This window comes from Spermophilus citellus (assembly GCF_964194105.1).
Source record: "Spermophilus citellus genome assembly, chromosome: 12".
In the NCBI taxonomy this organism is placed as follows: domain Eukaryota; kingdom Metazoa; phylum Chordata; class Mammalia; order Rodentia; family Sciuridae; genus Spermophilus; species Spermophilus citellus.
The window spans coordinates 8,000,940-8,028,829 of NC_138198.1; the positions used below are offsets into that span (position 1 = coordinate 8,000,940).

Here is a 27,890-nt window from a genome sequence, read left to right on the forward strand (position 1 = left end):
GTGCGTAGCTGTAACAGGTTTTTAAAAATGTGTAATCACAATTTCGTCCTCACACTCCGTAGTGCTAATGACAGTTCCTCCAGAGTATTGAAGACCCAGGTTAGTTCTCCCCGGTTCCCTCCAAAGAGCCTCCTTCCGTGTGGCTGTTGGCATCCAAATTCAGACCACATCCACACGGTGCCTTGCATTTTTGTGTCCTCGAAGTCTCTTCTCCTCTCTGACAGCTCCCACCTGCTCCCATGGTTTGGGTTTGTTGGAGAAAGGGACTGTGGGTCAGCAGAACTTCTCACATCTGGGAGTTGGTGGCCAGTGTCCCTGTGGCGTGGCTCACTGGGTCTCTCTGTCCTTGGTGCTTCCTGTCAACTCAGGTTCAGGGTCCTGTGGAGATGGAGCTCAGGCTGGGCACATCTCCTTCTGGATGGGTGTGCCCCCATCTGTGAGGACACCTGTAACCTGCCGTACACCTGGTGATGCTACCCTGGAGGTCCCCCCAGTGGCCTTCAGCTGGCTTCCAACTATCCGCTGCACCCTGGCAAGGGGCCAGCTTGCCAGTTCCTTCTGTTCTCCTCCTTCTCTTGATCATGGATCTTCCATAAAGAACTTTTCCTCTTCAGTTATCTGGTAATCCTGGAGAAGACATGGCACACAGCTACACTTTAGAAATCAGAAAGTCAGGAATCCTGCACTCCGGGAGCACTGCTATGGTTTATATCAATGTCCCCCAAAGGCTCATGTATTAAAGACTTGGTCCCCAGCCTGTGGCACTGTTGGGAGATGGTGGAACCTTTAAAAGATGGAAACTCCATCACAACCTCAGAAAAGGCAGGATCAATGTTTTTCCCCTAATTTTTCAATTGATTGATTTTTAGAATAGTGAAGTACCTATCTTAGTCGGCTGTCTGTCACTAGAACAAAATGCCTGAGCAATAACTTAAAAAGGAAAAAGGTTTATGTTTTAGTCAGCTTTTTGGCGGCTGTGACTAAATGACCTTGCCTGCACAACTGTAGAGGAGGAAGAGTTTATTTGAGGACCCACAGTTTCAGAGGTCTCAATCCATAAACAGCTGGCTCCATTCCTCAGGGCTCCGGGTGAGGCAGGAACAGCATGGCGGAAGAGTGTGGCAGATGGGAGTGGCTTTCATGGTGATCAGAAAGCAGAGAGAGAAACTCCACTGGCAGATGCAAATATATCCCCAAAGCCACCCCCCAATTCCCACCTCCTCCAGCCACCCCCCAATTCCCACCTCCTCCAGCCACCCCCCAATTCCCACCTCCTCCAGCCGCACCCCAATTCCCACCTCCTCCAGCCACCCCCCAATTCCCACCTCCTCCAGCCCACACCCCACCACTTCAGTTACCATTCAGTTAATCCCTATCAGGTTAAGATTCTTACAACCCAATCGTTTTTCCTCTGAACCTTCTTGTGTTGTCTCTCACATGAGCTTTTGGGGACACCACATCTAACCCCTAACAGTTTATTTTGGTTTGGTTCCATAGCTTTGGATCTCTGATGAGTGTGCCAGGTCACAGTGGGTAGAACAAGCTGCTATGTCACGAGCCAGGAAAAGAGGAAGAAAGAAGGACAAGAATCCCACAGTCCTCTTCCAGGGCATGACCTAAGGACCTCCCACAAGGCTCCTCCTTTTAGAGGTTCTGCCATCTCCCAGTGGCACCACAGGCTGAGGACAAAGCCTCATGGGCCTTGGGGGACACTTATCCAAACCATGGCATGGCCCTCAAATTGAAGGGTTTTGACTTCATAGTCCTTAAAGTCCAGAACTAACGTGTCCCGGGTGGCGTTCAGGGTGTGCTTACACTGAAACGCACTGTCGGTCTGAGATGCCAGTTGACTCAGCATCTGCATGCTCACCAGGGGACCCGGCTGCCCTGCCTGAGGCCCGACGCTCACCACCTCACAGCGTCTCTGGGTCCTGTGATGGGGGAAGGGAACACTGGGCACTTTGAATCCAGGGGAATGGCAGGCAGGAGAGTTCAGCACCCAGAGCCTCAGGGCCAGGCCCACCCACGCCACATACGAGGCACTGAGGGTGTGTGTCCACCCTGGGTTCAAGGGAAGCCACATCACTTCCTTGGTGTTCTCATGTCCTCCTGCGGCTTCCCAGGGCCAGAGCGGAGCGTGGACGTGACAGACGTCACTAAGCAGAAGGACTGCAAGATGAAGCTGAAGGAGTTCGTGGACTATTACTACAGCACCAACCGCAAGCGGGTCCTCAACGTCACCAACCTCGAGTTCTCCGATACCAGGTGACCGAGCCACCCTGGAAGTGGGGGCTAGAGGGGCCTGGCTTGGGGACCGACCCCTGCTACAGGGCAAACATCACGGGAGTGTGACGTGCTGGCCGCGGCACACGCTGGTTCTTCCTGTTTCTCTTTTCAAGTATGGAAGTATGAATAGTGTGGATAAGAGAGCAACCACAGGAGGCCCGTCCCCGGCCAGGGACCCTTGGTGAGGTGTGGAGTGGTCTCTTCCAGGATGAACACAGTGACACACTCCTGACACGCCAATGTATGACGCACTCACCAACACACTCATGACACTCTCACATACAACCACAGGCACGCTCACCACACATCTACCCATATGTCACTGAGATGCTGAATCACTGTCACACTCACCCATTGACACACCGACTACGCATCCCTGGCACACTTACACCCTCAAACACATACGCAGACACTTGCATTCACAGGAAGTCCCACTGCCCACCTACCCTGCGCCCGCCTGCCCTGTTTCCCCCAGCCTGGCCCCCCTCACTGCTTAGGTGGTGAGCCCCCACATGGGTGGCCCTGTGGACCTCGTCCCATGGTTCCAGAGTTCCAGATGGTGGTTTTGGTTTTGTTGGTGATGCTGGGGCTGGAACCCAGGGCCTGCTTGCTGGGCAGGAGCTGCACGCAGTCCTCGGGCCACGCAGTCCCCATCCCACAGCCACTAAGCTGGCAGCGTCTCTATCCGCGGGTCACACGGGCCTCCGTCCTCTCCTCAGGACCCTGCTCGCCTCCAGGACTGTGTACTTGGCCGTGGTCAGAGCCTGCCCTGCCCACCCCCGACCCTCAGTTCCACTGCCCTCCAGCTGGCCCCTGGGGAAAGACCTGGAACACCCGTCACCATGGGCAGGAGTGGCGTGGAGGGGTTTTGTTCTTGCATCATTCCCACCATGTCTGCTTCCAAAAAGCTCCTGAGGTGACCCATGTGCATATAGGTCGTGGGGAAAAATCAAAGAAAACCACACCAAGGAAGATTACAGGCTGGGCCCAGGGCCACAGAAGGAAGGGGACTGGACACTGGGTTTGGTTTGAGCTTCCTGACAGCAAAGGCACAAAGGGATGGCCTTTGGTCACAGAGAGGGCAGCTGCCTGTATGTGCACGAGACTCTTCCCAAGGCTGCACTCCGAGCCGTGTGTTGCGCTGGTCCCTGGGACACACTGAGTCATTTCTCCAGCAGCTTCATTTGCTGCCCTGCTCTTGGGGTCCTTCCCCAGAGACACCTGGTGACAGACAGAATTAGATGGTGCTTTGGCTTGGAGCTTCTCCTTGGGCCTCTCAGGGATGTGTTTTGCCACCTGTGTCCCCAGACACAGTCTGAGGCTCTTATCGAGCACTCGTGCACCTGAGTGTTCTCCTGGTGTGGGCCAGGGCCGCGGCAAGACAGGGAGGGCAGGAGTGTGCCATGTCTGGCTGGCCGGTCATCCTCCAGAGGTTGGCCAGGCCACCAAGATGAGGCCCAAGCCCACGGGCATCTGGGGCAGCCCTCAGGGCCTGCGGTGACCAGTGTGCACCACCCCTCCAGATGCCCATGGTGCAGTGGGTTGAGAGCCGTGGGCCAGCTGCCTGTCCTCTAAGCGCAGGCCTCACACCACAGCAGCCTCGGGGGCCCGCAGGAGGCTGGGATCCTCTCCAGCTCAGAGGAAGGGCCGACTGGATACCGAGGGGCCAAGCCAAAGAGAGGACTTCCGGGCTGTGTCAGGACGTGGAGTCAGCCGGCACTTTCACTGTGCCCTGTGCAAAAGGCCAGGCCAGATCCCGATGAGGAAGACCCAGGTTGCCGAAGCAGGGACCCTTTCCTGCAGGCAGCGCCTTTCACTGGGGGCAGGGGACCCTCTTACAGGCCAGGGACCCGCTCCTGAGTGCAGCAGTAGCTCAGGGCATGGACTGGGGGCCTGAGAACTCTCATGGGGGGTGGTTGTGAGAAGGTGGCTGGAGATTTAAGGGTGAGGGTCTGTGGCTGGACCTGTTGAGGTCAGGGTGGCAGGACCAGGCTTGGGATTGTGACACTGTTTTGATTTAGGGTCTTTAAGATAGAGAACTTGCTGGGTGCGATGGTACACGCCCGTAATCCCAGAAACTCAGGAGACTGAGGCAGGAGGATCGTGAGTTCAAAGCCAGCCTCCGCAAAAGTGAGACCCTAAGCCACGGGATGTGGCTCAGTGGTAAAATGCCCCTGGGCTCAAGAAAAGAAAAAGAAAAAAGAGAACTCCCTTCCACTGATCAGGAGAAACACAGATAAAAATATTTTATTTCTTCTCGGTCCTGGGGCTAGAGCATCTGCTTAGAAGAGTCACACATGGAGGTCAGGGAGCACTGAGGGGGAGAGAGGGGGCCCGAGAGCCAGTGACCTTAGGGGTCCAGGTCTAATTCCAGCCGGCTTCCTGTGTGGAGCTGGAGTTGGTGGCTTCCAGCAGGCAGGCCTGGGCTCCACGGAGTCACACTATCACCAAGAGGTGGTCGTGGGAGCAGTCGTGCATAGTCCAGACCAGTAGAGAGGCCACCAGGGCCAGTCAAGCATGTTGTATGCCACTCTCCCATGGGGGGGTGGTCACCAGGGCGGACATCTGGACCGACCACATTGAGGAAGTGGGAGGAGGCTGGGAATGGAGACTGTGCGGGATGACTGAGTGCGACTTGTGGTGTGGGAAAGTCCAGCCTTTGTTTAAAGAGGATGTCATCAGAGTGCGCGCGGCTTCACACCGAGGTGCAGATGGGGATGCGGGGAGGGGGGGGTCGCTGGGAAGGAGCTTCAGATGGAGCAAAGGGAACAGGAGAACCTGTATGGCCTGAGGCAGTAAAAAGCTCCAAGATCTGGTTCTCCAGGGTGGCCAAAATGTCACCACCCAGTTGCTGCTGGCCTTGACATTTTGATGCAGTATTATGCAGTTTATGCAGGACATTGACATTCAATGGAATCACGGCTCTCTTCACCTTCCCCCACACCCCGTGGGTATGAGTAAGCGGGATCCGACTGTGCCCTGGTGTGCAGGGAGGGTTGCTGGTGAGAAACCTGGACCCTCAGGCCCTTTTAGGAACATGGATGTGGGCTGACGTGGAGTGGTGGCCGGCTTTCCAGTCCCCCTGGGAAGGGGTTCTCCTCCTGGGGTGGTGGGTTCCCAGGCCTTCTTCTCCCTCTCTGCTGCATGTGGAGAACAGCAGTCTTGGCCTGCGTGGCCACAGCCAGTGGGCTCAATTCACCGTCTGCCATCTTCAGTTTGCCTGTCTGTGAAATGGGAGCCATGCCACGTGGCCCATGGGCTGTGAAACAGTGGGTGACATGCTCCTTGCCCGCCCCAAGTTTAAAACAAAACGGAAGCACTGGTTCCCATCCCCACTGACTCGCCTTTCCTGCCCCCAGAATGTCCAGCTTCGTGGAGCCGCCTGACATTGTGAAGAAACTGTCTTGGGTAGAAAACTATTGGCCTGATGACGCTCTGCTGGCCAAGCCCAAAGTGACCAAGTACTGCCTGATCTGTGTGAAGGACAGCTACACAGACTTCCACATCGACTCTGGGGGAGCCTCTGCCTGGTACCACGTGCTCAAGGTGAGCCCCGCCCCACCCCACTCAGGGCACACCTGGTCCATGCAGTTCCCCCAGAAGTTACCTCCCAAGAGGGACCCTGGACTATCAGGCCTGGGACAGGAGGCTGTGGAGACATATCTGGGTAGAGGGGCAGGGGTGCACTGAGACCTGTGACATGCTTGTGTCTCCTCTTCCTATGGGACCGAGGCTCACTGACAGTTGGGTGAGACCCCCGGGGGTCCCGTGTGCAGAGAAGGTAGAGGAGTTGGGGAGCCGTCCCGGAAGGGAATTAGCCACAGCCCGGACTCCCGTGGCAGCCAGCCCAGCAGGAGCCTCCCACTGGGGGAAGCCAGGAGAAAAGCCAGATGCCAGTGACAGCCGAGTCCCTAAGCTTAGTTTCTCCAGACCCCCCGGGGCTTGGGTTGGGGGTGATGGCCTTGAGCCAGTTGCCACAGCATCCTCTGGCCCATCTTTGACCCAGTACACAACGTCTCGGGTCTGACTGCTCTGTGCAGAGCCCTGCCTGGTGGCTGTCCTGCAGGTAGGAATGACGTGCCTGTCAGGGTGCTTTCCAAGTCAGGACTCGTCACAGGTCCTCCAGCAGCACCAGGACATCTTTGCTGCCCGGTCCCCCAGTGTCCCCAGCACTGGGCAGACACTGCTCCCCCGTGTTGTGTCGTCTCCAGCACCAGGGGCTGTGTCCCTGTGTCTCCCCAGGGGCTCTGCCACCCTGGGTTTCAGTGTCCCCAACACCAGGGAGGCTCTGCCCGCCCCACAGCATCCTCAGCCCTGGGTGGGAGCTGCCCCCGTGCCCCTGGTATTGTGGGTCTGCCAACGGGCTCTCTTGACAGGGGGAGAAGATCTTCTATCTCATCAGGCCGGCCTCGGCCAACATCTCCCTGTACGAGCGCTGGCGGTCGGCCTCCAACCACAGCGAGATGTTCTTTGCCGACCAGGTGGACAAGTGCTACCGGTGCACCGTCAAGCAGGGCCAGACTCTCTTCATCCCCTCAGGTGAGCTCGCTGGCTCCGGGAATGCGGGGCTTGGGCTTGCGAGCCCTTCTCCTGGTCCCTGCTCTGTCCCCTGTGCTGTGTCCCAGCCACTGGCTGCCTGTTCCACCCAGTCCTTAGAGAGGAACAGCAGCAGGCTCTGCGGTAGCTGGAGGCCTGGGTGCCAATCCCGTTTGGTCAACACTGGGACTGCCTCTGGGCTGTGGGGCTCGACTCCCTGTGGCTGAGCCACCAGCCTGGGAGACCTGGCTCAGAGACCCCAAGATGGCAGAAGCAGCCACATATCAAAGACACCGAGACCAGTGCTGAGGAAGGAGGGCAGGTAGCTGCCGACTTGGATGTCTGTTAAGGGATGTGTTGACCGAGCGCAGGAGAAAGCAGGTCCCGAGCAGCTGAGTGTCCCCCAGATTCTTCTGTGAGGGTAAATTTCAGACCTTTTAGCTCCATGGTCTCACCCATAAGTAGTCTGCTATCTGAAAGCCTTCATTCCCTTTAAGGTAACACAGTTATAATCCTGGTATCCTGTCTTTAAAAGTGAACAATTAATCACAAGGTCACGGTATCATCAAGTAGCCAGAGTGCTCAGATTTTCTAATGGTGATATTTCTTTTTCCATTTAAATTCAGGATCCAGATGTCCTCTGAGTTTGACTGGTTTCCAAGCCTCTAAATCTTTGTACTCTCCAGGGCCCCTCTTTCCCTCCCCATCTTCCTCACAGCCACAGTTATTTTAGGAAGAGCTGCGGATTTCCCGGGGTTTGGCCCTGGCTCCATCCCCAAGGATAACCTGGGGACCAGTGCCAGCTCTCAGCAGGTTTCTCCTGCCCCTGCATATGGAGGCCTGGGACCTAGCTCATGATCCGTGTGGTATAAGGCTCGATCCAGCCGCCCGGGCTAGCTTAGTCACGTTCTGTCCCCAGTCCCCTCAGAGGGGGTAAGCAGCCAGGATGGGCTGATAAGACCTGGGCCGGGGAGGCCAGCACCGGTCTGCAGCCTGGACAGGCAGCTGCTGAGTGCACGGAGCAAGGTGGAGCCCGTCTGTCTCTCGCAGGCTGGATTTACGCCACGCTCACCCCTGTGGACTGCCTGGCCTTCGCGGGACACTTTCTCCACAGCCTGAGTGTGGAGATGCAGATGAGGTAGTGCCAGCAGTGCCATCTGCCCGCGGCGGGGTTCCCCCGGCTGGGTTGGTGTGACGGACATCGTGGCCTGAGCCGGCTGGGCCCAACCTGTGGTTGGTTCTGGGCACCACTGTTGGCCTTGCTGGGCTGGCGGGAGGGCACGCGAGCTCCATGGTCTCACAGTCCCTGAGGGGCCGGGGCTGGGCAGGCTAGTGATGGTTTGAGGTCATTAAAAGCTGTTGCCACCTCTCCTGGGCTTTGGCTGAGGTCCCGGGAGCTGCAGCCCACTGCATCCTCCTGATGTGGTCGGTCCTCCCCGTGTGTTCCTCTGGGTCCTCGTGGCTGTGGCGTGGCTTGGGTAGCGTGGCCGTGGCCTGTATTCGCCCTCTAGCGTGGCGACTTGTTATTCCTTGCACTAAATGTTTTTTTGCTGTGGCTTCCAGGGCATATGAGGTGGAAAGGAGGTTGAAACTGGGCAGCCTGACTCAGTTTCCCAACTTTGAAACTGCCTGCTGGTACATGGGGAAGCACCTGCTGGAGGCTTTCAAAGGTACCGGCTGTCCCAGGGCAGGCACTGAGCCGTGCCTTTGGCTGTGGGGTGGACAGACCTGGTCTGGGTACTGCTTTTGTGTAGCTTGATCATAGCCCCTTGGGAATAAGAAGGCGCTTGGGGCTGCTTGGTGCAGGACCGTGGGGACAACCCATGGCCTATCTCCTGGCACTCCCACAGTCCTTTGCTGGGGCAGGGCTGGGATACTGGGTGGAGAGGGCAAGCCAGCTGGCCTGTTTCAGGAGCCTGGTGGGCGAGCCGCGGGTAAGGTAGCAGGAGGCTGGTGGAGGGCCGACCCTTCCCCTTGCAGGGCAGGCCACCAGGTGGGTGGGCGCCCCAGGTTCCAAGAGGAACCGTTGGCAGTTGGGCAGGTGGCTGTGGGAGGAGGCCTCTGGGAGGCAGGGCCCTGGGCGCCCTCCAGCCTGCTGCTGGGCTGGGTGCCCACCCAAGCTAATGAGCTGTCTCCTCTCCAGGTTCTCACAAGTCTGGGAAACAGCTGCCCCCTCATTTAGTCCAAGGAGCTAAAATTCTCAATGGTGCTTTCAGGTCATGGACAAAGAAGCAGGTAGGTAGCAGGTCACTTGTGTTCTTGGACAGGGGAGTGGGTGACAGGCAGGGGCAACACCCAAGGATGTCCTACTCAGTGGGTGACAGGTGGGTGGCCCAATCTGGCCCAGGGAGTACTTTTACATCACTCACAGACAGCTGTCTCCTGCCCACTGATGGAACCATCTGGGACTCCTGAAGGGGTAAGACATAGGTAGATTGAGAGTGCTCCCCCCCCCCATCTGGGGCTATGGTGGGGACAGCACCATGAACCTGGAGAGGACAGGAGGACCTGGGAGCAGCTGGCCCAATGACCAGGCATCTGGATCTGGACAGGGAGTGCTAGGGACACGGTTGGGTCCTCCTACTTAGGAGCCACACTACCTGGTGCAGGCACCCAGCCAACTTGCAGTGGCCTCGGCTCTGCACCGGCTGTGCCTTCCCCATGCCCCCTGGTGCTGGCCCCCTGGAGCAGTGGATGCTGTTTCTCAAACAGGGCCCAGAGGACCCCGCTTCCCGTTTGCATTCTCTTTGCCTGGGTTGTGGCTACAGAGAGAGGGTGCGGGTCTGGCTCAGCCTTGGGCACCCTTGGAACCTTGTCTCCTCCTGGGGCTGTCCTTGTGCAGAGCTACCTGGCCATCTGCAGCCTGAGGGAGGAGGGCTGCCTCCCAGGGCTGGGGTTGCCAGCAAGTCCACAGGGACTTTCACAAGGTGGAGTCCACTCAGGGAGCTCAGTGCAGCTCACTTGCTCATGGGTGAGGCAAGTGGGGAGAGCGCAGCTGGTGTCCTCCTGTGGCCACCATCTCTTTCGGGCCTTATGACTGGGGTAGTCCGGGGGCCCCTGCACCTCACCCCAGCTGCTTGGCCAGGTAGAAGGCTTAGGTCCACAAATGCCCCACAGGCTGCTCGCGGGAGCCTCAGGTGGGGTCCTAGCGCTGTGCATCGCCTCTGGAGTGGGGTGCGCAGGCAGGTTCCAGGACCCAGTGCTCCATGGCCGCCTCTTACCCCAGGACAGTTGGGTGGCCCGGGTCCTGTCTGGGTGGGAAGGAGGGGAATAGATTGGAGGGACGGGGCAGGGGGTGCGGAGCCACAGATGGCAGAGCTGGTGCTGACCCGGGTCCCGCAGGCCCTGGCAGAGCATGAGGATGAGCTCCCCGAGCACATCAGGCCCTCCCAGCTCATCAAGGACCTGGCCAGAGAGATCCGGCTCAGTGAGGTGAGGACACCCCTGGGATGAGGGTGGGCTGACCCGTCCTCCGGGCCTGTGAGCCAGCTTGACCAGAGCTGCCCCTCCAGGTGGCTCACCTGCCTGAGGGTCCACTCCCAGGCCTGGAGCTGGGCTGGGCTCTGGTGGTGGCGCACAGGGAGTGAGAGGTGGATGGGGCCTCGCAGCTCCCACGTGGCGGGGCGTCCAGCAGGGGAACCCCCTGTGTCCAGCCTGTCGATGCCCGCCCCTGTGAGCCTGGCAGCCTCCCTGCTCGGGGAGGACTGAGGAGCCCGGGTGGGTGAGGATCTGGTGCTGAGGGCGTCACAGGATGTGGGGGGGCTGAGTGTCTTGATGGCCCAGGACAGTGGAGCTCATCACAGGGTGGCGTGGGGCGGGCGTGTGTCACGTGTTGGCATGGAGTGTTGTGAGCAGATCGTAGGGTGGTGTGGGGTGGGTGGGACTCTCTCTGCCTCTCCTGAGTCCTGTGGGGACCCTCCTGGCCATGGTCGAGGGACCTGCGTGACCCTGCCCTTTTCCCATCCCAGAATGCCTCCAAGACCGTCCGACCAGAAGTGAATGTTGTCGCCTCCTCGGACGAGGTCTGTGACGGGGACAGGGAGAAGGAGGAGCCCCCATCTCCCGTCGAGGCCACCCCACCTCGGTCCCTCTTGGAGAAAGTGTCCAAAAAAAAGACTCCCAAGACTGTGAAGATGCCCAAGCCATCCAAAATCCCCAAGCCCCCAAAGCCCCCCAAGCCCCCGAAGCCCCCCAAAACGCTGAAGCTCAAGGATGGAAGCAAGAAGAAAGGGAAGAAGTGCCGGGAGTCATCCTCGCCCACCATCCCCAACCTGGACCTGCTCGAGGCCCACACCAAGGAGGCGCTGACCAAGATGGAGCCGCCCAAGAAGGGCAAGGTGGGCCTGCTGGGTGCCGGGCCGGCGGGACGGCTGGGGCCGCCGTGTCCTTGCCCCCCAGGGGCTTGTGCCTGTGCGGGGAGCGGGCAGCCATGAGGTGGTGTCCCAGAGCATGCCAGGGTCATGTTGTGGCAGTCTTCCTGCTGACACTCGGACTGTGTGTCAGGCCCAGACGGTGCCCGGCCAGCAGTGGCACAGAGGGAGGTGGCACCATTGGTGTCGGGCAGGGGCTGCGCTCAGGAGGGCCAAGCAGCACAGGGAGAGGGGTGGGCTTCCGGGAGGGTGGCCCAGCTGGGAATCGAGGAGCTGTTCCTGGGGCTGAGACCTGAGGGTGGAGGAAGTGTCCATGAGAAGCAGCGTGGACAGCACTGGAGCCCGGAGAGGGACAGGCCCAGCTGGGGCACCCACTCTGACTCCAGGGTCTTAGGTCTGGGCTTCAGGAACCTCCACCCTGAGACCAGGCACCACTGAGGGTGAATGACCTCCAGGGGGAGGCTGTCACCGGCTTCTTGGGGGCCCTCCTCCAGGGTCACAGTGGGACACACTGGTAGTTTATTTCTCAGGATAAACGTGGAAGAACGGATGGATAGAGGGATGGATGGATGGATGAAGGCGGGTTGAGTGGACCATGGAGGGATGAACAGATGAATGATGGACAGATAGGTGGAGGAGGGGCTGGCTGAGCCACATGAGGGCAGCAGGAGGCGGGGCCTTGTGGAGCCGGGAGGCCAGGGCTTGAGGACCAGGAGGCCAGGGCTTGGGGGCCAGGAGGCCAGGGCTTGGGGGCCAGGCTCCAATGGTGTAAACCAAGGGAGCCCTACTCATCCTCCTCGTCTGCCTCTGAGTCATAAATGCCCTGCTTTCTAGGCTCCAAAGAGTGTCCTGAGTGTTCCCAACAAGGACATGGTCCACACACAGAACGACGTGGAGCGGCTAGAGATCCGCGAGCAGACCAAGAGCAAGTCGGAGGCCAAGTGGAAGTACAAGGTGCGGTTGTGTGTGTGTGTGTGAGTGTGAGCCGAGGTCGGTCCATGACTCCCTGCATGCGTGAGGGTGGTGAGGTACCGGACAGGCGGTGCCCTGAGGCACCTCTGCAGGTCTGGAGGGCGCACGCCCCCCCTGAGAATCACCTGCTGTGGGGGCAGCATGGATGCAGAGCCCACGAGCCATGCTGGGTGGGTGGCGTTTCACTGTCTTCGCCATCAGTGCCCTGGTGTGTGTCGCTGCTCCCTGGGAGCCAGGAGGGCCCTGCAGGCCTGGGGCTGGCCAGCCATCCCAACTGTGAGTGACTTTCCAGGCCTGTGCCTCTGCCTCCGCCCCGGGGCTCAGCAACGGCCCCGCTCTTGCTTTCAGAACAGCAAACCCGACTCCCTACTGAAGATGGAGGAGGAGCAGAAGCTGGAGAAGTCGCCCCTGGCTGGGAACAAGGACAAGTTTTCCTTTTCTTTCTCCAACAAGAAACTCCTGGGGTATGTGAGGGGGCTCAGGTCAGGGGGTGACCCCACAGGCCGCACCACACACACCGCACATGCCACACAGGGACCGCGTCACGCACATGCAGATGCTGTGCAGGCATCCTGTGCCTCACACACCCTACACAGGCACCCGCGGCACACTCCTGCACACGGCAGCACGTCCGTCACACCTGGGGAAACCCAGTGGACACTCCCTGCCCAGCACGTGCACACAGCTCCCCGCATGGACAGACCCCACTCTCCACTACACACGTACACCATACATGCATTTCACACCACACACACACACACACTCACAGCCTCTGGCCGATGTACCCTCAGCTGGGCTCTTCTGCCTCCAAGCTGCTGACCTCGCTCACTGCAGCTCTGCACATGGCACGCCTTGGTCAGGGCCAGGGCCAGGCCTTGGTCAGGGCCAGGCCTCAGGAAAGCTGAGCCTCTGCTTCCAGCAAGCTCGGCCCGTGGGGCAGCTGGGAGGAGGGAGCCTGCAGTGGGCAGGGAAGGAGCCCCAGTTGACTGCCTGGCTGTCATGAAAGCACTGAGGTGGTGAGCAGGGGAGCCCAGTGGCCAGTGGGATGGGGCAGTGTGAACCCAGCAGTCTCCTGAGTGCACCTGCAATCGTGGCTGTGAGGGGCACCACGGGGAAGGGTTTGTGGGCCCCTAGGTGTGGAGGCCTGTCCTCCGTGGGAGCCAGGACGGCTTCCTAGAGAAGGCGGAGGGCACCAGCCTCGGAGCTCAGATGGGAGCCAGGGGTGCTGTGGTGTGAACCAGGCTGTGGACTTCCAGGCTCTGGCTGCAGGGTCTGCCTGTCCTGGGCACAGACATGTCCCCAAGGTGTCTCCATTGCCTGCTGAATCAGACAGGTCCTGGTGGGAGTGGTGGTCACTTTTTTTCAGTGTCCACTGAGTGACATGGTTGGATCTCAGGTTCCTCACCCAGGAGATGGGAGGAGGCCCCCCGGGGTGGTGAAGAAACAGGCAGGTGCCAGGGCTGAGCCTGGTGAGATGCAGCGTCCTTTCCTGGGTGAGCCCACAGTTGCTCAGCAGGTGGTAGCTTGCATGGTCTGGTCTTGGTGCCCTGACCCGATGGCCCCGGGCTTGCCCCTGATGTGCACTGCCTGCAGGTCTCGGGAGGCTTTTCAGTGGGATTGGTTCCTTGATTGCACCTAGAGTTTAGAGATGGGATGAGAAAGGTGGGCGTGACTCTGGCTAGGCGTGCCCCTGTGCACATGCGCGTGTTGGATGTGCAGCTCTAAGGCCAGGGTCTGGATGCTGCCCTTCTCCAAGAGCACTGGAAGCAGCGGCTGCCCCACGCACTGTCCGCGCACCAGCCTCCCCTTCACTTAGAACTCAGCTGCGCCTGTTTGAAGTTCCAGGCATTTCTGCTTCTCCCTGCTGTCCCCGCCATTGATCGAGTCCTAAGGCCCCGGGGCCCAGGCTGGAGCTGCGAGGGCTGAGCACGTGGGTGCGTCTTGCCTGGAGCAGCCTTCCTGGCCCCAGCAGAGATGAGTTCCGTATTTCTTAGGCCAGGGAGCGTACCCCGTGGCCCTGAAGGCATCTTTCCAAAACAGCTTGCAGAAAAAGACGGGAGGCTTGGCTAGTTCCCCATCTAAGGCCGGATTCAGTGTGTGTCAGGATGGTCTAGCAGGCTGGCAGAGGGCCCGTGCGTGTTTGGGGGCCCTGTTCTCAGAAGGACTTTCTCTGTACCCCACGAGCTGCGTATCAGGACCACACGCCAGGCTACAGGGCATTGAGGAGGTGGCCGTGGGCTTGGGGAGTGTCTCCTCTCTATGGACAGGTGACCTCCTACAATGCAGTCTTGTCTTCTGCCACCAACTGCTCCCAAGTGATGCTGGGACCAGGGTTCCAGGGGAGACCCTCATAGCCTGCTGACCTGCGTCCTTCTGCCCCCTAGCTCCAAGGCCCTCAGGCCCCCGACGAGCCCTGGTGTATTTGGGGCCCTGCAGAACTTCAAGGAGGACAAGGCCAAGCCCGTGCGGGATGAGTACGAGTACGTGTCAGATGACGGGGAGCTTAAGATCGACGAGTTTCCCATCAGGAGGAAGAAGAACGCCCCGAAAAGGGACTTGTCCTGTGAGTGCAGCGTGGGCGTGGGCGGGGGCTCGGGCAGCCCATCCTGGCCGTGCGAGAGGTCAGTACCTGGCCAGCTCCGTGCAGGAGGACTCACATCTGCTCTGCTTTCAGTCTTGTTGGACAAGAAGGAGGTTCTTCCCACGCCTGTCACGAAGCCAAAGCTGGAGTCGGCAGTGTACAAGGTGAGCCCCCTTCCGGGGCCAGCTCGGGGGCCCCCAAGGCTCAGTGGGGTGGTCCTTGTGTCTCTGCTTGAGGCAACCAGGGGCCTCCGCCTCGCCCTGCCCTGTCCTCAGTGCTCTTACAGAGAGGCTGTGGGTTGGGCTCAGATGTGGGATTGGCACAGGAGGCACAAGTGCCTGCCTGAGCCCTTGGCCACCTGAAGAGCCACCCCCCTGGCCCCAGTCAGAGCCACCACTGGGGAGATAGGTGCAGTAAGACGCCCCGGGGTGGAAGTCTGTGGGAGGCGACTGTGGTCAGGAGGGGGTTTGTACTCAGAAGACCTCCAAGACCACCATGCAGAGGCCCTCTCTGAGGATCTGGGGTCTCTGCCCCAGGAGCCACTTGCCAGGGGGCTGATCTGGAGCTGAGGCTGCTGCCCAGGGCCTGGAGTTCTGGGGGACTGCAGGTACTCCCCCATGCCCTGCTCCTCCTGCCGTGGCAGCCTCACACTGGGCTTTCTCATGTGAGACCTTTGCTGTAGAAATGGTGTAGGTGGTCCTGGGGTCCTGGAGACAGCCCGGCACCCTTGCCAGCCCCGCGTGTCTGGCTGGCTCCTCCCTCAGTTCGGGGGCCTTGGGCAGACCCTGGCAATGTTCATTAGAAAGAGAGGGCTCTATAAGAACTTTCTTATGTTTCTCCCTGAAGGGAAAAAGTGATCCCCCACCCTCCTTCCACGCCCCTGCACTGACCAGCACCTTTGTCCCCATGTAGCACAGTGACGACTCCTCGGATGAGGGCTCTCTGCACATTGACACGGACACCAAGCCTGGACGCAACGCCAAAGTCAAGAAGGAGAGTGGCTCGGCGGCTGGCATCCTGGACCTGCTGCAGGCTAGTGAGGAGGTCGGGGCGCTCGAGTACAACCCCAACAGGTGGGCCCCGGCCACGTCCTGCAGCATCCGGGCAGCGGCCGACCTCGGGCGCACGGCCAGACCCTAGGCTCGGGCAGCGAGGCGTGCCACAGGGTAGAGACTCTAGGAACTGGGCTGTACCTAGTCTCAGGACAGCGCAGAGACCCACACAGTTGGGGAAACGGAGGCGCAGCGAGCTCAACCCTCTTGCCTGACCACAGCTCCAAGGTAGCAGACAGGCCTAGGGTCACGGTCTGCTTGATTTGAGAACCAGAGCTTTGGGGGTTCCTGAAGTATTGTCTGGTGCTGGGCTCTGCTGTCCTGGAGTGAGCTCTGGTCCCTTGTCACACCTTGGCCTGAAGAAGGCAGGGCCCTCGCCCAGATCTGCGTTTTAGTCTCTGGTTTCTGGAGGTGACCACTTAGATGGAGCTACTGACAGCTCAGCATGGCCCTCGGGGCTGCTCTGGGGCAGGTGGATGCAGAAGGCCCGGCCTGCTCTTAGATGGCGGAGGGGCTCTGGAAAGGCGAATTAAGAGCTTGATTGAGAAGATTTTGCTGAATCAGTCGGCTGGGTTTTGTTTCATAAATGGCTGTTTGCGTGCAGTATCACATTCGCCCCCTCCAGCTGCAGGCCCTGTCTTTCAGCGGGAGTGAAGCATGACTAGAGGGGTCCACAGCACCTTGGGGGACAGATTTCCTGCTTGGCATGAGGTCATTTCTGTTCTGTCCTTACTGCAGAGATGATTGTAGCCAGGAGGCGAAGGCTGGCCGCCTGGCCCTCCCCAGTGGAGGCTGCAGCCCTGCGAGGGGCTCCCCGCAGCCTGGCAGGGGCTGCTTGCCTTCCAGGAGGAGGTACGTGCTGGCTGAGCCTCCGTGACTGACCCTGGGGACACCCTGGAGCCCCCATGGCCTCCACAGAGAGGACTAAAGGCCAGGGGCTGGGGTGAGACTGAAGTCACCCAGGATGAGGTCAGATGGAGCCTTGGCCTGGGTCACCAGGTACCTTGCTGTGGATGCTGTACAGAGGGGACTCTCAAGGGCAGAGTGGGGACAGAGATGGGGAGGTTCTGTGCCCAGGACGGGAGGCCCATCTGCTAAGGAGGCACCTAGAGCTGCCCCGGCCCCTGTGCCTCTTGGGGATGGGCCTTGAAGACACCTCATGTGACCTCCTGCACGTGCATGCACAAGCACACGTGCCCGCGGGGGCCTCCAGGGCCAGGTGGCCCCCACAGCCTGCTGCAGGCAGTTCCTCTCCTGCAGTCCCCCATTTGGAGTGTAGGTCAGTTTTTGATGGTCCATTTGCTCTGCTGTAAGTACTAGCTGTTTGGAAAAAAAAAAAAACAGCTAAAGAGAACTGGAGGAAAATATGTTAATTTCTGTGGATGGTTTGCTTAGTGTTTACTGCTGTGGAAGAAAGGAGAGGATTCGGGTATGATAATTGGAGGATTAAGGTATTATTTTCCATGTTGACTGGTTAAACTTTGCTCATTAATTCACCAGTGACTGTGGACGGACAGGCTGGGCGTGAGGTCCCCACCCTCTGGGGTCGCCCAGATGGCCTGGGTGGACAGATCACTTCTGCACGGGCTCCAGTGGGGGCCCCTCCACCTGTGTTGGGGAACCTCATGGTGGGTGTCTCGGGGACAGGATAGGGCCTAGTGCAGAGGGTTCAAGAGCAAATAGCTCCTACTGGTGGCCTGTCCCTGCTCAGAGAGGTCGGTGAGGATGGTACAGTGGTGACAGAGCACGGGCAGCTGTTGGCCTTGGCACCGCAGCCAGGCAGCGTGACAGCGCAGCCCTGGGGGGCAGCGGAGGGGCAGCTCCGGGAGCACCTCCCAGGGAGCTCAGCACCGTTGTCTTTACTTGATGTTTCATGGCCGTGGTGGGGGCCTGCGAGGCAGCTCTCGTGGAGGGCTGTTGAGACTGGTGGCTCGGGGAAAGGACCCTCAGAGTGCTGTGGGCCTGGGCCTCCCGCACGTCCCTTGAAGGCGGGTCTCTCGCAGGTTTGCCTGGCGGCTGCAGGGCCATTTATGCATGCCGTGGCCAGATGGCTCCGCCACCCTCTGTCAGACCCCGTTCTTGGGGACTCACTTGCTTCTGAGCAGCGACGTCTCCAGGTCCCTGGTGCTTCAGCCTGTGTCTGGGCAACACGCCCTCCACTGCCCCGGCCTCTCTCATCTCACGTGTGCTCTGCCTCCCGTGAGGGGCTTGAGGTCCACGAGCCTCTCTCCCCCACGCAGAAGGCCGTGCAGTTCTCCACAGGGCTGGTGTGCGCCCACCTCTGCTTGTGGTCAGTGTCCTGTCCTGGGCCTGACACCCCCTTCCGCGCCCTGCTCACCCCCCCTCTCAGCAGCTTGTCCTGCCTTCACATCTCAGGGGCTGGGGGAAAGGGGAGGGCTGAGGCTGGAGAGAGGATGCTGTCGCAGAACAAGCCTCCTTAGCAGTGGGCTCGGGCAGGGAGGGGAGCAGGGTACTGTGTGCCTCTGGTCGGGGCGGGGCTGATCCCCACTGGTGGCAGGACTACTCTGCAGGCTAGAGTGGGCCATCCCACCCTGGGTTGGAGGAGTGCAGGGCAGTGGACAGGAGGCCCGCATAGAGCTATGGGGAAATGCAGGCTCTCCGTCCCGGCCGCCTGTGGTGTCTGGAGCCTGAGCCTGACTCACCATCTCCAGAAGGGGCCGGGCGTTGGCATTTTTAAGCTGCTCAGCCATTTCTGAGGCAGATAGGCGGGGGTCCTTGTTGGGGCAGGACATGGCCTGGGCGGGGCCAGGCCCCACAAGGACACTGGGGCTGGGCTCCATGGTGTGGATGGTGGGAGGCTCCCCAAGAATCCCAGAACTTGGCCTCAAGGGGCCTTGCCGTCCAGCAGCTTCCAGCCCCAGCTCTGTGGAGTGACCATGGTCATCCCGTCCCACCTTTCCCTGAGCCTGGCTTTGGAAGCTGCATCTGGAAGGAGGGACACCAGTGCAGCCAGGAGGAGGCACAGGCACAGGAATGGGGCAGGGGACGAGGAGCTGGCCAGAATGCCAGCTGGCTGCTGTGGGCGGCGAGGCCTGGAGCTAGAGGGCAGCAGAGGACTGGGGAGCAAGGGGCCCCCAGAAAGCCTGGGAGTCTGCGTGGAAGCTGCCAGAGACCGGGAGTGTGGGTTGGGCAGAGGTGCAGCTGTGCCTGTCCAGGTAGGCACAGGAACAGGAGCATGTCTGATGCAGGTGTGGGTGTGGATGCAGGTGTGGACATAGGTGTGGATGCAGGTGTGGGCGTAGGTGCAGGTGTGGGTGTGGATGCAGGTGTGGACATAGGTGTGGACATAGGTGTGGATGCAGGTGTAGGTGTAGGTACAGGTGTGGGTACAGGTGTGGATGCAGGTGTGGGCATAGGTGCAGGTGTGGGTGTGGATGCAGGTGTGGGCATAGGTGCAGGTGTGGGTGTGGATGCAGGTGTGGGCATAGGTGCAGGTGTGGGTGTGGATGCAGGTGTGGGCGTAGGTGTAGGTGTGGGCATAGGTGCAGGTGGGGGTGTGGATGCAGGTGTGGGCATAGGTGCAGGTGTGGGTGTGGATGCAGGTGTGGGCGTAGGTGTAGGTGTGGGCATAGGTGCAGGTGGGGGTGTGGATGCAGGTGTGGGCATAGGTGCAGGTGTGGGTGTGGATGCAGGTGTGGGCGTAGGTGTAGGTGTGGGCATAGGTGCAGGTGGGGGTGTGGATGCAGGTGTAGGCATAGGTGCAGATGTGGGGACAGGTGTGGATGCAGGTGAGGGCGTAAGTGCAGATGTGGGGACAGGTGTGGATGCAGGTATGGGCATAGGTGCAGATAGGGGACAGGTGTGGATGCAGGTGTGGATGCAGGTGCACATGCAAGCAGATATGTAGGTGTAGGTGTGGGGAGAGTCTATGCCTGAGAGGGAGTGCTGTTCTTTCCGGGTAGCGTGGTGAGTGGGAGGTGCCGGGAAGGAATGTCCTCAGTGAGGGCTAAAGTTGGGGGTCTGTGGTGGGGAGAGCAGCCCAGGGTGCCCTGAGGGGTGCACAGGGCTGGCAGGAGTGCAGGAGGGGGAGGGCTGGTCCTGCTGGCCAGCCCTGAGATGGCAAAGCCTGGAGCATGATCGTGCAGGACCTGGCCCTACCCTGTCCCCCTGTGTGTCTCCCTTCTGTGACCCATTTCTGTCCCAAGGCCTCTACCCTCCCCAGAGTGTGGCTGGGTGAGCAGAGGGGCTTCCTGACTTCTGTCCAACGGAAGTCATCAGCCACACCACCCTCTCCGCTCCATGTCCTCTGCTTGTCACCCAGGCCAGTGACTGTGTGGCCCCTGGGCTGTGGGCTGTTGGAAGTCCAAGAGTCCTGGGCTACAGGCTGCAGGTTGCGGGCTCGGTCGTGTCCTGGGCTGAGGACCACTGTGTACAGTGAGCTGTGGGCTGATGCTCTGGGCTGTGGACCCGGGGCTGTGGCTGAGTCCCTGTCTCTGTGTCCCCAGCCAGCCGCCGGCGTCCCCCAGCACACAGGAAGCCATTCAGGGAATGCTGTCCATGGCCAACCTGCAGGCCTCTGACTCCTGCCTGCAGACCACGTGGGGCGCCGGCCAGGCCAAGGGCAGCTCACTGGCAGCCCATGGTGGCCGGAAGAACGGAGGTGGCAGCAAGAGCTCGGGCAAGCGGCTGCTCAAGAGGGCCGCCAAGAACAGCGTGGACCTGGACGACTACGAGGAGGAGCAGGACCACCTGGACGCCTGCTTCAAGGACTCGGACTACGGTGTGTGGTGCGGCCAGGGATGGGGCCGGTGCCCGTGGCGGGCAGGAACCTCACATCCGGGGCTGTGCCCACCGGGAGCTCTTCCTGGAGCTGAGCCCTTTTTGATTTTGAGATGTCACTTACACGTCATAAAAGCCACCTGTAAAGGTTGGCAGTTCATTTGGTGTCCTCAGAGGTGTGTGCGCCCACAGCCACCTTCATCACGTCTCCGGAGAAATCCCTGACCCCTAACAGTCGCCCCTCCCGCTTCCCTGTCCCGGGAGTGCCGTGGGGCTCTGTGGCCCCTCTGCTCTGGACTCGACCGACACCTGGATCCTGCACGTCACCGTTGTGTCCTGAAGGTCCCCCCATGGCCGGGGCCTGTGCCAGGTTCCTTCCCTCTTTGAGGCTGACTCTTCCTCCAGATGTAGCCCACGTTTGTCTGTCCATCCGGGGACGCTTGTGTGGCTCCCGCACGTGCCTAGGAGGGTGGGCGGGGTTGTAGGTCACTGGGTGCTCCGCTCTCTAGGACCTGCCCCAGGGCTTCCCAGGCAGCTCTACCATTCTGTAGGGGCAGGACTTTGGGATCATTGTGTCCACTCTGCCTCTGTGTGAGACCCCCGGTGGCACTGTGGCCACGTCGGAGGTGTGGCAGGGAGTTAGAAATGGGCTGTAGCTCTGGCCCCCTGCTGTGACAGAGCCTCCATCTCCCACCAGACACGTGGTCAGGCTGCAGAGCGCTGTCCTCAGCCCCGTCCAGAGGGCCAGAGGGCAAGGAGCCTGTCTGCGTGCCTCGGAGAAGGTTCTGGGTGTGGGGTGCTGGGGCAGGCCCACTGTTCCCAGGGCCAGACAGGCCTTGCTGGGTCCAGAACTTTCTCCGACACGCGTACTACCGGCCAGAGGCTGGGGCCTGGCCAAGCTGGGCTGCTGTGAGCTGGAGAGCTCCCACACACCAGGCTGGCCCAGCCCCACATCTGGTGGACAGATCTGGGCCTGCGGCGGGGCCCGCCCTGTTGACAGGCAGACTGACAGCTCGGCGGACTCCTGTTCTCTGCACTCCTTCGGGGTGTGGAGTGCGGGCTCCTGCTGCTGCCTCCCAAGTCACAGGCCCTGGGGTTCCTCTGCAGGCCTTGGAGGCTGGGGGACCATAACCCACAGTGCCAGGGTCCCCGGCAAGTCACAGTCCGGGGGCAGCTCCTGCTGGCCACCATACTGCTGTGCACGGCCCCTCCTCTGAGACTCACTGCAGAGCCCACCCAGCTCCTGGCCTTGGATGGTGGACGGTTCACGAGGAAGCTGGAGACCCAGAATTCTGTCCCCAGAGCCGGGTGCCCTGCTGGGGGGCCGTCCCTCCCTGGTCTTCCCACCTCTGCCACCGCTAGCCTCGAGGTGGGGCCTCCCGAGGTCCCGGGCTCTGTGGACACCTGTGTAGACGGTGGTCCTGAGAGCAGGAGGCCAGGTGGGGCAGACGTGGTTGGTCAGGTGGATGCAGGCGCCTTCTCGTCTGGGCCCACATGTGGGGTGGTCACTGCGTGGGGCTGGGCCCCGGGGCACCAGTCAGGGAGGTCTGTTGCGCTGCAGCCCAGCTGTATCCAGCTGCTCAGGGGCCCATCCTCCTTTCGCCTCCCTCAGTTTACCCCTCGCTGGAGTCTGACGAAGACAACCCCGTCTTCAAGTCCCGGTCGAAGAAGAGGAAAGGCTCAGACGACGCTCCCTACAGCCCCACAGGTAGTGCCGAGGGGGGCCACGCGACACCGACGTGGACGGCTGTGTCCTCGTCTGCCGTCCCTCTGGCCACTGGGAATGTGGGCTTTGCTCTGTGCTAGTCCTGTCCCATGGTTGGGGGGCCTGTCCTGAGGGACTGGTCAGCTGCCTGCAAGAGCATGACTGGGGCTCCTCTTTGGGTCCCAGGGCCCAGGCCAGGTACTGGGAAGCCCCCGGGGTGGGCCCCTCTTTCCATGGGAGGGGCCTGCTTGCGGAGGGATGCCTGCTGAGGTGGTTGGTGGGCGCAGCCCTGCCCACCTCCCGGGTGGCCCCCGCTGGCCTGCCTGACTCGCAGGCTTTGCCCGGGAAACCTGATGTGGTGCCCACCGTGGACAGGCCAGTGCTGTGTCTCCTCCCCAGCCAGGCCTGGTGCTCGGGGTCCTCTGGACTCGGGGAGGGACCAGGGTGAGGGGTGGATGGACTGTGGCTGAAAGCTCAGGGGCTGACCCTTCTCTTCCACAGCAAGGGTCGGCCCATCGGTGCCCAGACAGGACCGGCCTGTGCGGGAGGGGACGAGAGTGGCCTCTATTGAGACCGGGCTGGCGGCGGCGGCGGCCAAGCTCTCCCAGCAGGTGAGGAGGGGTTGGGGGAGAGACTCCCTGAGCTGGGCCTAGCACCTCACCCCAGAAGTCCCAGTCCTCCATCCCCACACACAGACCACCTGGGCTGCAGGGTTCAGGCTTGGGGACGTTGACTCACAGGGTGGCCCATTCCGTCCAAGCCCAGATCCTTCGGGGAGACGGGGGAGCCAGCGTTGAAGGCCTGGGCCCCTCACCCTGGGCCCCTCGCCCTGGATGGGCGCCTCTTGCTGAGGCTGGGCTGTTCTGGTGCAGGGGATGCCCCCGAGGGACCTCCATGGCTCTCACCCTTGGCGCCCCTGGGAGGGGCCCTTCCCCTCCCCTGGGGTCCTGGCCCTTCCCCTCCCCTGGGGTCCTGCCTTTTCCAGCCGTCCACATGGAGACGGATGGTGGCCTGTCCACTCGGGCTCTGCTCTCCCAGCCCAGACAGGGTCCTGGAGCCCCAGGCCTGACTCCGTCCGGGTACCACCCACAGAAGTTAGTAGGATCAGAGTGAATGTCCCCTCAGAACTGAGAGGCCCGTGGCAGCTCAGAGTGCCCGGCCCCTGTGCCCACCCACCAGGGGAATGCACACCGTGTGGGGGGCCCGCAGCGGCCGCATGTCCCAGCTGGGCCAGGCTCAGGCCTGGAGCCCTTCCTGCTCGGCATGCTGTGGCGAGTGTGGTGGCCCCTCCCCGGGCCCAGCACTGATGTGCGGAGCCCGGCCCCCTGGGTTCTGATGGGGACGTGTGTCCGAAGCTGCCCTGCAGGTAACACACCTGCATGTTTTGTTCAAAGGAGGAGCAGAAAAGCAGGAAGAAAAAGAGCACTAAAAGGAAACTGACCCCCAGCACCGCCTCTCCCTCCGCCTCTGCCTCGGCCGGCACCACCTCGGCCTCCACCACGCCAGCCTCCACCACCCCAGCCTCCACTACCCCGGCCTCCACTACCCCGGCCTCCACCAGCACGGCCAGCAGCCAGGCCTCTCAGGAGGGCAGCTCACCTGAGCCCCCGCCTGAGTCACACAGCAGTAGCCTGGCTGACCACGAGTACACAGCGGCCGGCGCCTTCGCGGGGGCCCCGGCTGGCCGCGCCTCCCAGCCCATGGCCCCTGGAGTCTTTCTCACACAGAGGCGGCCCTCTGCGTCGTCCCCCAACAACAACACTGCTGCCAAAGGTAGCCCCGTCCTGCCTGCCCCTGCTGGGCCCCGGGGCAGCCCCAGACTTGCAGCCCCTGTCCCTCGATAGAGGACTGCACATGGCCAGGGCAGGTTCTGGCCTCAGGACGGCAGACACTGGGGTCTGAGCTAGTTCCCGTCTGGGCCTCCGCCTGCCCCCGTGGCCAGGCACACCAGAGTTTGCAGCCGGCCTGCCTAGTGTCGATGTGGGGAAGAGCTGGCCTCCGTGGAGACCAGGGGAGAGGGCCGCTCATCGGATCGGGGCCAGGACAGCCTCTGGTCCTGTGGATGAGGCGCAAGTCTGAAGTTCTGGGGGCCTACGGAGCTGGGCTGTGGTCAGCCATTTGCCAAGGGTGGGGCTGGGACTGACCTGGTACGCACCGGGCTGCCTGCAGGGTCACCAGCCCCTCTGCGAGGGCTGGACACCATGTCAGCCAGGTCCCCTCTGACCCCCCTGTGTCTTCATCTCCTGCTCCTGCCGGGCCTCCCTAGCTGCCCCCTGGTCACGGACCCCACTGGCCATGGGGACCGGGGTGCGTATGGTGCCAGGCCCAGGGTGACCTCGAGTCCCCGAGCCTGAGTCCACGCACCCACCATGGCCCCTGTGGACGCCGCGGCCTCTGAGCTGGGTGCTGTCACTTGGCTGGACTCGAAGCTCAGAGCTGTGGCCACAGAGGCCCATTTTTGCAGAGAAAGGTGGGGGCTCAGGGGCTGCAAGCTGACCCAGTGTCGGGGGGCCCCGTGCCCCGGCTCGCTGCCCCCTTTGCCCTCTCACCCTTGTGTTCTGTGTCCCCTCCCCCGCCCTCTTAGGAAAACGTACTAAAAAGGGTATGGCCACGGCCAAGCAGCGGCTCGGAAAGATCCTGAAGATCCATCGGAACGGCAAGCTGCTCCTTTAGAGCTCGGAAGCCAGGATCCTTCTGCTCTGCTCAGGACCCCCGGAGCCCCGCTAGAACATCCGCCCCCCGGGAGGGTGGTCGAGCTGCCTCACCCAGGGAGGGCCTCGCTTCCTCCCAGCCACCACACCCCCAAACGAGCGTCTGTCCCTTGAGCAGGCGGAGCGAGCCAAGCATGGCCGTCCCTCGTTTCAAATACGGACATCCTTTCTCAAGTTGCTTAGAGTGACCAGTTCCTGAAAAGCGGCCCTGCCAGTTTGAGGATCATTCCAGTTTCAGGACAGCCTCCAGGCACCCAGAGCATGGGTGTGATGGTGGGGGCCTCCGCAGCTCTGCTGGGAGCACGAGTCCTTCGAGGAAGGTAGAGTGAGCCAATGCTCACCAGCCCCAGAGTCTGAGCTGGCCACAGGCTGGTAGCCTCCAGAGGCTTAAAAAAAGGCAAAGAACACAGAGAGAATGAGGAGGAGCAGGCGGGATGTTTACGTGCCCCCTGGGCTTCTCTTCCCGAGAGGTTTCTCAGACAAGTCCCGAGAGCGCTCCGGCCGGCCAGGAGAGGTCTGCCCCAGCTGGCAGGTGGCAGTCTAGAGAGTGGGTGTTGCGCCCGAAATGCCCAGGGGCGTTTCTCTGGGGCGACTAGGACCAGCAGCTGGGTTGGTGTGTCAGCGGGTGGGGGAGCCACCGTAGGATCCCCAGGGGAGGGCGAGGGCCCGGCCACGTCTCGGGGTCCCGGGGGGCCCAGGCTAAGCCTCGTGGAGGGGCCCCACCGACTCTGCCGGCTGCACCCGGGAGAAGCACTTCTCGGCCGAGGCCCCTGCCCCGAGATTGGCGGGCTGGAGGGCGGCCAGGCGGCTGGGGGCCGGGGGATGGCACTTCTCTGTTCTCCCGGGCTGGCTGGCGTGGGGTGTCGCGGGCACGGCCGTCCCCGGATGGCTGGCTGCCCCGCGTCGCAGAGGGTCTGGATTTGTTTCTCAGGCAATCCTGTATTTTAATTTTAGATGTATTTCCTGAAGCATATTTTTCATAGAATGTAGCGTGTAAATAGCTTTTTAAACGACTTCTTTTTTACAAGAGCAAAAGTATCTTTAGGAATTTCTTTCTATAGAGTCCTTCATTAACCTTTATACGAGTTTTTTGCCGACTCTGATGGACGGTTGGGTTCCAGTGCTTTGCTTTTTTTTTTTTTTTTTTTTTTTGATTCTTTTTCCTTCTTTCCTTTTGTTCTTCTCCTTCTTCTTTTTTTCTTTTAGGAACTAAGGTATTGCCTGAAAAACAAGTGCTGTCTGTGCAGCCTTACACTCTGTCTTCACAGAAGCAAACAGTACACACAAGACCGATTTCAGACACATTCTGAAGACGACTCTTCAGCTTTCATACCAGCTCTTTGTTTTCCTTCTTGTATGACGAGGGGGTCGGGGGGGGACAGTTATTTTACTAGCACCTTGTGAAGTGTTTTCTGTGTTTTGTGACGCTGTAATTTATTAATGTTTGTAGCTTTTTATATTTGTACATTTCTTATGAGCTTTGTTTATATACCCATTACCTGGATGTTTCGTCCACGGGGAGAAGCAGCTTGGCGGAGGCCTTATCCACCCCCACTGTCCTGTGAGGAGGGACGCCGTCCCCAGGGCCCCAGGCTTACTCAGAACTGGCGTTTTTAAAGTTTCCTTTTCCCTGTCCTTGTTGAACATTTATATAATCTAACCCGGGCATCAAGCTGTGTTCTCTCTCTCTCTCTCTCTCTCCTCTCTCTTTCCTTCTCTCCTTCTCTCCCTCTCTCTCTCTTTTTAATTTTATTATTATTTTGGCAACATGTACATTTCTAACAAAGTTTATCGTGGCTATTAAAGTGTTTTATTTCCCGATTCATATTACTCTTGTATCGAGTCCATGAGGTCTAAGGCCACTTAGACCAAAGTTTTAAAAAAGTAAAAATATTTCAGGTTTTGTACAGAACCACGTCTGTGTCATTTCTGCCTCGTTCGCCGCCCCCTTGTCCTCCAGTGGCGGCCCTGCCTGAGGCTGTCCGTGATCCCCGGGGAAAGCCTTGGACTGTTCCACCAGCCACAGTGCCCCAAGCTCGCTGGCAGGAAAGGACAGGAGAGGTCCTCGAGGACCCTGGGGTGGCGGCCTTTGAAATCCGGGGGCTTGGAGGACCTCGCGCGCCAACTAGGCTCTGGGGTGTGTGAGATGGTCAGCACAGGGGCAAGGACCCACCTCAGCAGGCCTCATTCACAAGAAACCAGTGGAAAGGCCCTGTCCGTGGCAGATTTGCTGAAATGGCAGGACAGGAGGGTGCCCATCGTGCGCACTAGGTGTCCGTCCTTGGCACTGGTGGGCAGGGCTGCTGGGGGGTAGGTGATGCCCGTTCTGTTTAGGGCGCGTTTCCTGGGTGGGGGCCGATGACCATGCTGAAGACGGCGGGTGAGACAGTCCCAAGGGTCCTGGGGACAGCTGAGGAGTAGCCTGGCCCCACTAGCAAGCCCCTGTGCAGGCCCCAGCCACACGGGCCCCGGGGGTCTCCGGTGACGGGAGGCACCAACCTCGGGTCAGCAGCTGGAGATGCGCGAAACTGGCCAAGGTCGCCCAAGGCCACCAGGTTGTAGGTCACTGAACAAAGATGAGCCCTATTTACTAATACCCTAAGCAAATATAGAGCAGATGTCCCCAAGGGAGACCGCAAGCAGACAGTCCTGCTGTGGCGGACCCCAGCCATACCCAGGAGGCCGCTGGCGGCTGTAACCCGCAGCCTGGCGTGAGTCCCTGCTTCGTTTTTAAGTCCCTGCTGGAAGCTCCGGGAAGGTGGCCCATCCTGAGCTGAGCCCCCAGGGGTGTCTTTGGGCCCTCTGGGCTGCAGGGTGGGGCAGGGGCTCGGCTGTCACCAGGTGGTGCCCTGGGCCGTGCTGAGCCGCCGAGCACCTGGGATCCTCATGGTCGCTAATGGCCTGGCCCCCAGTGAGATGGAGGTGGCCTCGCACCCC

At 60.6% G+C, this 27,890-nt stretch overlaps 1 protein-coding gene across 2 annotated transcripts in view; it reads left to right on the top strand.

Annotated features, from left to right (window-relative positions):
• PHF2 (PHD finger protein 2) overlaps positions 1-26,865 on the top strand; it is a 94,279-nt gene extending 67,414 nt beyond the window's left edge. Inside the window, exons 5-23 of one of the 2 annotated variants that reach the window (XM_081263244.1) lie at positions 2,124-2,265; positions 5,646-5,832; positions 6,663-6,825; positions 7,873-7,960; positions 8,386-8,492; positions 8,966-9,057; positions 10,165-10,254; positions 10,791-11,159; positions 12,027-12,146; positions 12,513-12,628; positions 14,549-14,727; positions 14,839-14,909; positions 15,658-15,818; positions 16,536-16,649; positions 20,264-20,538; positions 22,150-22,245; positions 22,744-22,853; positions 23,637-24,015; positions 24,827-26,865. In XM_081263244.1, the coding sequence (XP_081119370.1) occupies positions 2,124-2,265; positions 5,646-5,832; positions 6,663-6,825; positions 7,873-7,960; positions 8,386-8,492; positions 8,966-9,057; positions 10,165-10,254; positions 10,791-11,159; positions 12,027-12,146; positions 12,513-12,628; positions 14,549-14,727; positions 14,839-14,909; positions 15,658-15,818; positions 16,536-16,649; positions 20,264-20,538; positions 22,150-22,245; positions 22,744-22,853; positions 23,637-24,015; positions 24,827-24,915 (2,948 nt within the window). In that variant the 3' untranslated portion in view covers positions 24,916-26,865. The remainder of the gene's footprint in view (positions 1-2,123; positions 2,266-5,645; positions 5,833-6,662; positions 6,826-7,872; positions 7,961-8,385; positions 8,493-8,965; positions 9,058-10,164; positions 10,255-10,790; positions 11,160-12,026; positions 12,147-12,512; positions 12,629-14,548; positions 14,728-14,838; positions 14,910-15,657; positions 15,819-16,535; positions 16,650-20,263; positions 20,539-22,149; positions 22,246-22,743; positions 22,854-23,636; positions 24,016-24,826) is intronic. The other variant, XM_081263245.1, reaches the window with a different exon arrangement.
• The last annotated feature ends 1,025 nt before the right edge of the window (positions 26,866-27,890 follow it).